Genomic DNA, 10,703 nt, shown 5'->3' with positions numbered 1-10,703 from the left:
CACTCACTGCTAATTTTCTGTTATAGTTACCGAAGTATAAATTTTGAGAGACCAATGGAGAAATTTAAAGACTGTTTCGGTCGTACAAAACTCTGGTCTAGATTACAGGTTCGTCTTGACTTTTTTAGACATATTTTAAGCTTTCTGTATTTCAATAGCATAGTGTTTTCAGAAATAAATAAAAGAAACCTTAAAATTTACCACAAAATTCACAGAAATATTTACATCATACGAAGTGAAAAAATAAACACGAAAGACAACAAAGAATTTTCTCGTACCAGGCTAAGTTCCCAAATCTTCACTTCATGAAACATACCAAGTTGGTAAGCAAAGGTTTGTCAGACAGCAAAGTTTGCTTTGTTGGCGGTCTAATTAAAAATATCAACCCAATGCATTGATGTTTATCCAACTTGGTACCCCACTACGTTGGAAAGCCCAAACGGGAGAAACATGAACAAAAGGCAGTGTTGTTGCGCTATTCTTTTGAGATAATTTTCAGTAGCAATTTTTGTCCGTTATTTTGAGTTAGTTAGGCTACAGTGTTCTCTAGCTACTTTTCCTGAGGACTCATGCTAAGGCAGTGCCTGGCAAATTTTCACTACGCTTGGGACTAAAGTACAAGGCTGCAGCCAAAGTAAAACTTATAACGAGGTAAATATGTAATCCACGTCCAAGGTTAAAGATGTCGTTAAATCGAGTCTAGCACTTAAAGTGTTTTGTGCCAGAATTCCAGAAAATATACGGAGGCAAATGGTTCGACCATTTGTATCGATGTAGAATGCAACTACGGCCTTGAAGTGTAGACCTACTCGCTTTCAACAACTTCAGCTTTTGTGCAAAGAAAAAAGAGAGTGACTATTTCATCATAGGTATGTCATGTAGCCTGTAGTTAAAGATAGGCGGTTAGGAGAAAGACAATGCAAAAAGTTGATTTCAGCCGATTTAGGTTTTATTGGAGTTTAAGTTATGTCATAAAATTTAAGATAGGATAGCCGGAAACTGTGAAAATTAGCTTTAAACGCACGATTTTTCGGGTGAAATAGTGGCAGCCAATAAAAATGTATGAGCTATGTTGCTTTATTTCTTCGAAGCCTAAAGCTAGACCTGCCTTAACGACATTGCCATTAATATGTGATTAGTGATTACTTTTGTTTGCGCTTTTCCCTTTTGGGCTTCCATCGAAATGTTTATGCAGCCCAATCCCAAATTATCAATGCCATACTAAAGAGCATCAAAGCGGTGCCAAGTACTGCAAGGAACCAAGCCTGTAAAATGACAATAACTATAATGTGAGATTGTTTCAGAATCCACTGTAAAAACACAAGATGATCCTAATTACAATAGACTCCTTGCTCGAATTGTAAATGTTATTTTACTAAACCCCTTGATAAAGCATAATCTACTTATTCAGCGTGTTTATGAGTTTATCATTGTGTGAGTTAAATAGTCTACTTACCACTTTTCGTCTGGTGGCAAATTTGCTTTGGATTTGAAGTTTAGCATCTTTCCCTGTTAGTTTGATGAAGAAAGCGCTTGGTATTATCACCAACAGAGGAGTTGACGTTGAAGCACCTACACGTTTATTAAGACATTACCTTACAAAACTTGAAACATGATTTACTGTGCTTTAAAGCTGTAGCATAAAGGTGAAGAGCTGCACTTAGTCTCTTATGATTTCTGCTTATGCAATATAAGGCTTACCTGACATTCCAAATATGTCTCTAATGTTTGGAATGAACATGACCAAGACTACGGCTACAGTCAATAAACCAATCATCACTCCAATATGTTTGGTCCATGAAAACGAGTTTGATTTCCGGAAAAAAGTGATGATAATCGTTTTTCTTCCCTTCAATAAAACATAACCTGGTACTATATAAGAACGGATTAACATTTGTCCTCTTATTTACAGTTACAACCAGAAAGATATGCTCAACACACAGAGTATTATATATTTGATGGTTCAAACAAAACTTTCAGGACGCTGACCACGTAGTGCAGTAGCGGTATGGAGAGGGTGACACAAACAATGACCATCATTCTTGAAAGAATGATCAAAACATCCCGAGACTTGTAAAAGCTATAGGTAAGAAGAAGCTCGGAAAGCGTTTTGTCTGCAAAGTATGAGGTGATGTATGTTACAGTTGGTATTATTTCGATATTTCTGTAACGCATTGATACTAACAAAGTAACAACATTAGACAAGTAAATACTTACTGTAAAATGTTGTATATCCAAAAATTGCTGCCAAAAGATACAAAGTGTAGACGTTGAATATAGAAATGCATGCTATTTTTTGCATTTTCTTTATGCTTGGTCTGCAACAGAGTAAGCTATACGTAAGTTATAGTCGTAACTACGGACATTGGGTAAGTTGTGGTAGTGATAATTTTCGATAGATATATATATATAACTATAACTCGAAATGTTAAGTCCAATTCTACTTAAGATCTAGAACTAAACTTCAGTGTTTTAGCGATTTTTTTCCAAATTAGTTACAATGATACGTGACAATCTGTAATTATATTTTTAGTTTTTACCTTCTTAATTCAGCGTAGATCGGCACCATGGACGCGTGGCACATAAAGGAAAAAAACATTGTTGGCACTGCGTAGGCCGACTGGAAAAGGCGTGGGTATTAGTTAAGCGTTGGTGGTAGAAGAGTTGATTCTACGTTTTCGATTAATTTATTGCTTACCCGAGTACTCAAGAAAAACGCTTTCGCTTCACATGTTTGCTCTTCAAAATCTTCGTCGGGAAAACTGCTGTTGTCAAGCGTGTTTGTTAAATATTGATCGCGATTGAAAATGGGAAGAGGGCAGGGAATTTCAAATTTTTTTAAGACCACCGTGAATACAAAAAGGAGCATGCAAGTAAGTCCAAGAGCGCTAGAATAGCCGAGGAACCCTGAAAACAATAAAGTCTGCTGAAATGTAGTTTATAGCACACAGCCTACCGACAAGAGAGATGAGAAACGCAGCATTTTAAATTCCAGACGATTTTTTCGTGATGGCTACCAAATTGCGCATGAGTCAGCACTATTATGACATGACTATTGTTAAATTTGATTATTGTAGCCTAATTACGAAATGTAAGCTATCTTGTCCCATAAAGACCTGCTTATAAGGTCAAAAAACTAATAAAAAGCGTAAGTTTTCTGTGCAACATGAAATGTTATCCAATCCGAGAACGTAATAGATCCCTGTTTCCTATTGTTGTTTTTGTTAACGCGTTGATACCTGGCGTGACTTAATCTTTAACTCTTTTTGAAATGCTTGTCCTTTAATTTACAAAGAGGTCAATTAATCAAAGACAATGTGAGATGGAATATCTTGTTGAGTGAGCGAGTTTATTTTTGTTTTTCCTTCCGTTGCGGTTGTTTGATCTATCTGTATAAATTCCTTTATGACTCAAATAGCCTTATTTGTGTAGCATAGATTACTCACTTATATCTTTCATGCAGGCTAGAGGAAGTACGATGCAAACCACAATCAGTATCACCAAAAAGTCTCCGTTTAGATAGATAGGAGTCGCTTGACCTCTGAATAAAATAAATCAAAACTTGCTATTTCTTTGGATAACGAAAGGATTAATTTGGAAACACAACGTGATGCGGTAACAGAGTGGGTCCATATTATAATCACCAATGGAATAACATCAAAACGGAAACGAAGCCAAAAACATTGGAATAAGATCATCACCAGATGTAAAAAGTCCAACAGCGTACTTAATTAAGTACGGATATGAAAACTTTTTGCTTTGGTGGAATTATTCATGCAATTTTGAACTTCTCCTACACTGGTGATCCTGTTATTAACTTAATGTAACGAAATTCCCTCGTTCATGAAACCAGGCTAAAATTTCACATTTACGGTGAACCGCAACACCCTTAACTGTGAGCGTAGCGTCATCACGTTAATAAACCATGTGCTCAAAATAGATAAGAACAAACACACAAAAGGTGCTAATTGGTAAAAATGCTACAAATGAAAACACGATGATGAGCAAACCCACAATAAGTAAGAAAAAGAGCTAATGAAACTACTACTAATGAAACAACATAAAGCAGTGTAAGCCTAAGTAAAAGTTACTCGATTTCCTTGTAATCCGTCAATGCCTTCAATACCTCGGGTAGTTCATTTTTAACGATGTAGATGTAACTGCAGATTGCTGACGACAAAAATCAAAATTTAATATAATCACATCTCGTTATGGTGTGAAATGTACAAGAGCTCACCACCAAAGCAATGAAAGACGATTAAAATTGAAACCAGAACTTTTGCTCGCAATCCAAAAGTAGCTTTAGCCAACCCTTCGTAAGTTTTCTCTTTGGTCATGTCCGTTGCATGAAGAAGCATGTTTATCGTATAAGCAGCCAGGAGGGCAGTAGCGGTCAATAAAACCCTTTCAAATGAAATGGAAATGTTGGCTTTATGTCTGTTTATCTCAAGTTTAAGATACAGTGTGAGTTGTAACCAAGACAATAGGCTATACTTACACAAACATTACTAATCCTAGATTTTTGGCTGCCTCTCCTAATCCCAAAATTCCGCTCCCGAGAATGGCATTCATCAGGTTGAATACCGACAATGCAAAAGATCTTCGGTCCTGCGCATAATTAGCATTGCTTATAAATGAAAGCTAAAGGTCAAGGTTGGTGAAAAGTGAAGTAAAAACAAACGGAGATCAAGAAAAATTGTTGCATAACCACAATCCTTGGTTGTGTTAAGCAGTTTTTAAATAATCGAGTGCTTACCTTTAAGTGGTTCTTTGGATGTAAGTTTTTGTCAGTATTTGGTGTTAACGGCACCTGCGAGTTCATGAGATTGTCGTCTTCTTCATCTTCCGGCCGGATATCCAAAACCAGGTCATCACGGTTATCATCCATGTTGGCAAAACTTGAAAGCTTTTGCCGATTTGTAATAACTTTTTCAAATGATTTTAGAATATTTAGCTAGCCAAAATATCTTTGTCCACATATATAAAAGATGCATTTAAGACTTCAGTAACTAAATCTACGTTTTCAAAGATTACTGCACAATATCTTTTTTTGCTGCACTACACTGTTTCAAAAATTAGGCGCTTATGTATTCAAAAATATATGGATACGTATCATCATGCTTTGTATACATGTAAATGTTAAATCTTTTCATTTATGACGTTCATTAAAGCCTTAATAAAGACAAACTCTTTAGTTGGTGCCACCTCAATTATACTTACTAAACTAAAAACTTTACTTTCAAATATACCTTAAATATTGAACCGATTTTTTTCCTTTCCTCATTTGGTTCTCTTAAAGTTTTTCGCTATAAAATTGACCAACCCCCGCCACAACTCCGAGTAACGAATTCGGAAGTCGCAAATTATTTGCAGTAACCTGACTCTCTTGAAATAACATTGTGACAGTCGATAATTAACACACGTGGAGTAAGAGTTGTGAAAGAGGATCATGCCAACCATTTCGGAGACAGGCATGCCCTTAGGAACGTCTTTCAACCTGTGATTGGTTGATATTTGGGCGTGTACCTCGGAAAGATGTACACAGAAACATAAGCTCATCATATTGGAAAAGTACCCAACAAAAAAACAAGACCAGTAAAAGAAACAACAGGAATTTCATGTAGTTAACATTACAGTATATAACGAGTGTTTCAATTAACTCGTACAATTTAACCATAATCTATAAATAGATACTGTAAATACAAACAACACGAAGTGCGTCCAATTGCTGTATTTTAATGCACAGAAAGAAAAGAACTTAATGACGTTAAGTAATTCTATCCATAATGTTTCTGTTGTGCGCTTTTGTTTGTCTCTATTATGTTCAGGGCATAGAAATCATTCATTTTTTACTAGGTTGTCATACGTTTATTGTAAAACGATCGGGAACAATGCTGACACACCCGCCACTAAGAACAATGCCAGATAGATTCCTGATTGGTGGAAATATTCTGGGCTGACAAGAACACACCAATCACAGATAATGAAACAATAGCATATGTGCTTATTTATTTTGATTTTTATCCATCACTGACCAATTGACCATTTAACCATGGGCATATATCGATGCTTTCCTATGCTTTTTTACACCGCATCACCAGCCTCTGGACCGAACGAGGTCAGTATCGTACTTATTGTCTTGTATGCATGACCTAATTTAATTAAATATATACTGTTGTTATCGAATAACCAGCAATACTACAGGTCTATTCCAAATCGGTAAATGCTGGCATAAACTTAACGATTGAAAGGTTTTTATTGCACTTCTCTTTCCTGGCGATCACGTTATGTATTGTAATACATATAAACGTATTAAGGCTATAGAATATTGTAAAATCTATAATTAGCCACTTAAAAAGTGAAGTCTGATTTTATGTTTCACTTGGTTTTAAAGTACATAGTAAAAGAGTTTAACAAGCTTGTTTTGAAACGTCATGCACGCATTATCTGTAAACATTTTGTAGTCCGCCTGGCGTCGCACAGCATTCTTGTTGGGAAAATGATTCCGAATGTATTTTGTTCTATGACAAGAGTTTTCACGACAATCACAACAGGCAATAAGTTCAAGGCTATATTCTTATATAGGCCTTTAAATTTTGGTTAGATAGGTTCCCTTGCACATTGCGATTACTGTTAAGCGACTGTTACTGTTCAGATTACTGTTAAGTTACCGAACAGGTAACTCGTTTGTACGAGTACTGCTAACGAACGCGATATTTGTGCTCTCACTTAAAATGTTTCAGTTCGTTAAAACATTTATCTGAATAGAGCAAAACGAACGTGCAAGGTGTGGTGAAAGTACGAAATGTTTATCCTGAGAAACCTATACATGGAGCTTGAAACCAAAAACTAAATGTCAATTACACTAAAAGGGAAATGCCATTAAAATTGAATACGCAATATGTTTTACCAAAATGAAACTGAAGTAATCAATTTGAAGAAAACCCAAGGTAAACGTGCACTATAAAACTAATTTGTTTGTATTTTTGGAAAATAACGGCCTTTTGTTTTCCAACAGTGCATCTGTGAACTTTTTTCTGATTGCAGAAAAAGTTTAGCCTACCTAAACGGTAATTTAAAAATACATTCAAAAGCTTAATGATATATAATTTCATTACTTTCCATACATATCATAGTTTTGTGTGCAGCATTTTTGAGAACATTTGTGAGAATAAAACAATAAATACTACAAAGCAATCAGACTGGTGCATGAAAATAAACCTGTCTAACGAAGCATGAATGTCACGATTTACAATAATATGACGATGGCAAAAAATAGGCCTATGCATTATTTCATTGGAACCAGTTAACGCAAAATAGAAGAGAAGAACTACATGCCACATCTACTTTTTGCCATACCAGCAAATAAATAATTGGTGGAAGTGTGCGATCAAAGTGGGCGTATTGGTTTGAAACGATTAACAAGCAAACAAGAATGACAAGCAATTCTGAAACTGTGAAGTTTGTAAAATTAGTTAATGCACTTATCCGGATAAGTTATCCGGTAAGTTTGCAAACAAACTAGTAAAAATTTGATAACGATCATCCAGTAGGGCTAATAACATTAAGTAATTTGTTTTTGTTTTGTGAAACTTACAAAAATGTTTTGTCTATCTCGCAGCTTAAAACGAAAGCAAGCAAAATATTCGAATATTTCCTCAAAAATATCGATTAAGTAGTTTCTCGAGCAGTAAGTTAAGATATTGCATTTGCAGTTGAAGGCATTACCGTACAAAGAAAAATATGAACAACAACCACGAAAAGGAAATAAATTATTATTGAAGAATTCATTCGGCAGCAAGTGGGCAAAATATGATCAATGCTGTTATTAGTGTCAGGTATTACTAAAACCTTCTTTTATTTGCTCCCACGTGTCCTTAATTTTGGTGAGCACGGTATTAACGGCCTGTTGGATGCTGTTTTCTTCATCATCTGAATCCAAGTTAAACAGCGAAAAGGTGGCAGCGGATTGCTCCAGAACTTTCTGATCTTCTTCACTCGACTTCAAATTGTGCTTCTTCCGGATTTCCTCTCGTGTTTTCGCTCGCTCCATCCTGCGCTTCGCTTGAACTTTCAACATCTTTTCACTGCGTGAAATCAAGCAGATAAGTGAATCAGTCGATTGTATACTTTAACTTATCTTAATATTTTTGTTGGATAGTTTCTTACAATTTTTCTTTTGATTATAGTAAAACTGCCGAAAAAGTATGGAAGCGATTTTGAAAATTTGCGTAATGAAACGCCGACGACAATAAACTAAAACGGCAATTGCAAGAACACAAACAAGCAATATATATTCTTTAAAATAATCATTTGCTAGACGATCATTACTTCTTTTCCCTTAGCGCCTCCTGAAGATTACGTCTCTCTTCATTTGTAAGTCCATCGTCTTCCAAATCGGCGGATCCTTCAGCTTCATTTGATCCGGAAAATTTCTGGAATTGCTTTTCTACCTGAATGTTTAAAAAAGAGACGCGTTTTCAAATAACGTAATAATATCGTCACCGCCCACCGCAATAATTTCAAAATGGTTTAAACAGTTTCATCTAAAGAATATGTTAACATATTATCTGTTTGATAAAACACTCAATATACCATTGTCATATCACATTTGATAATGACCTTTTTCCATTGTTTATCATTTCGTTCCGGTGATTATCTACCGATGATTATTTACTTTCATGAAATTAATATTGGTGCGCTATTTAACCATGTCAAAAATAAATCAGAACAGAACAATAGTACGAAGAGGCCATAACACTTATGAATAACATAAGTCGAAACATGGACAGTAGTAACTACAAGGCTGTAATCGAGAAAACTTCAAAGATGTTTTTTAATTACTGCTTTTAATTATCCTTATTATGCTAGCCATTCACGGTCGTAATACACAAAAACAATTTTTTTGTAACAAGTATACCTGTACGTGGCGTAAGAGTTACTACACGCCCGTGCAACGCCTGCCGGTCATACCAAATCAGCACAGTACAATAAAAGGAAATACACAACACGAAATAAAATAGTTATTGCACTGAAGAAAAGAAATGACGACATGTCTTTCATCACGATGACGTGAATCATCGCAAAACGATGTCATTTTTTGTAAGAAGGCGTACGTTTGGAGTCAATTCACTTCATTGGCCAGTTATTTATGTGATAGATTTTTTTACCTCCAGCAATTTATAAAGTAATAAGCCTAAATCAATAAAGATAACAATGACTAATAACCTCAAAGAAAAGCACATGCCACCTTCTAAATACTTACAGTGCCCTTTAGCACTTGCTTGCCTATTACATCCATTACGCCCTTTTCTGTGCGTTTGTCAGCTTCAAAAAATGGAAAGTAAATTTATACTTTTTGAGGAACTTGTTGCTGGGGAACACAAGTAGCTTTTATATAATTACTCTACGAGACTGTGTATAAAACATTCTGAAAGAAACTTTTTGTATGTAGAGTAATCAGGTTATAAGAAATAGAACGAAATAACAACAATGAGTACAAGTGATTATGGGCTTAAAATAAAGCCTAATTAAAACATTTATGTTTGTAGCTGCAGCATTTCAATACCATTGAAAAATAAATTTTCTTTGCAAAACGCCCGTATGAGAATCATCTGAGGAGTGTAAGATGGTGAAATGGTTTCTACACATTTGATTTTGTACAGTCATGCAAATATGGCGCACAGTTTAATCAAAATATATTGAGGGTATAAATCTTGCTGAAATCAATATCTGAATACAATGAATTCAATACGGGACTATGGTTGTCGCTTTGTTTACAGAGCGAATCCTTTTAAAGCAGTATATCCTGTCATGTTCTCACACAGCGTCTTTCGACCTTTTCTATATTTGAAGATATCTTAAAACTGTGGCAACCAATACTTAAGTATAACTTGCGACTGATTTATTTTTGCAAAACCAATGCTATTTTTGATTTGTGCTCTGCTTGCAAAACTTCCAAGATATCTGCTTTTTAATCACATTATTTCGCAATGACTTGTATGTTTACCTGCATGAAAATTCCAGTTTTTTAAGCGCTCATTCAAATGTCTATATTCTATGGAAAAGTAGAGCATTCATCTGAAAAGAATATATTCCTTCTTTTCGGCTGAAATCTCAAATTTGTATCATGGCGACGCATGTATGTCAACTATCGAGGCTAAAAGCATTCTATTACCATCTTTAGAAATAGCAAACATAATGTATTTCGTGCTTTTACAACTTCCAACAACCAATAAAGCTAAAAATATGTGGTTTAGCCCGGATTTCCCATTTAGTTTATAATGACGGCCGTAAGCTGGTAATGGTTGTAATGGCGAACGTAGCTGGTAAGAGTTTTAATGGACGACATTTCTTAAAACGAATCACATCTCTTTATCTGAATGTTAGATACGTTGCACTTGTATTTTTCATGCTGTTTCAACCACATCGCTAGGCTGTTAACGTTCACATTCATTATGAGTACTTTATGGCATTACAAACTACTTCCAACTTCGCATTTATGTATAGGTAAACTCGAGCCAACTATGGCTGCATTAGAATCTAATATCTTACAGAATCTTCCCAGCTTTCTACAGCTCTGACAAAAAAACAAAGCCTAGATTCCATCTCTTGTTTGAAGATCATTTGTTTGTTTAAGGCGACCTTTAGGTTCTGCTTCGTCGTGATATTTCCAAGCATTTATTCACTATAGCATAAGTAAA

At 35.2% G+C, this 10,703-nt stretch overlaps 2 protein-coding genes across 2 annotated transcripts; both read right to left on the bottom strand.

Moving 5' to 3' along the window:
• Positions 1–120: 120 nt before the first annotated feature.
• LOC143453358 (putative sodium-coupled neutral amino acid transporter 6) lies at positions 121–5,042 on the bottom strand. Its single transcript, XM_076954667.1, has 12 exons — positions 4,757–5,042; positions 4,499–4,608; positions 4,238–4,404; positions 4,092–4,170; positions 3,447–3,541; positions 2,699–2,907; positions 2,541–2,620; positions 2,218–2,318; positions 1,990–2,114; positions 1,702–1,849; positions 1,457–1,572; positions 121–1,265 (listed from the first exon to the last, which is right to left on the bottom strand). The coding sequence occupies exons 1-12, from the start codon at positions 4,886–4,888 to the stop codon at positions 1,188–1,190; spliced, it is 1,440 nt and encodes a 479-aa protein (XP_076810782.1). The 5' UTR covers positions 4,889–5,042; the 3' UTR covers positions 121–1,187.
• A 1,852-nt stretch (positions 5,043–6,894) lies between these two features.
• Positions 6,895–10,652, bottom strand: LOC143453469 (uncharacterized). Its single transcript, XM_076954815.1, has 3 exons — positions 9,266–10,652; positions 8,332–8,453; positions 6,895–8,087 (listed from the first exon to the last, which is right to left on the bottom strand). Exons 1-3 carry the CDS (start codon positions 9,299–9,301, stop codon positions 7,835–7,837), a joined length of 411 nt encoding a protein of 136 aa, XP_076810930.1. The 5' UTR covers positions 9,302–10,652; the 3' UTR covers positions 6,895–7,834.
• Positions 10,653–10,703: the final 51 nt, after the last annotated feature.

Source organism: Clavelina lepadiformis, chromosome 4 (assembly GCF_947623445.1).
Source record: "Clavelina lepadiformis chromosome 4, kaClaLepa1.1, whole genome shotgun sequence".
Taxonomy (NCBI): domain Eukaryota; kingdom Metazoa; phylum Chordata; class Ascidiacea; order Aplousobranchia; family Clavelinidae; genus Clavelina; species Clavelina lepadiformis.
The sequence above is the reverse complement of the archived record's forward strand: the minus strand, read 5'-3'. Positions and strand labels throughout refer to the sequence as shown.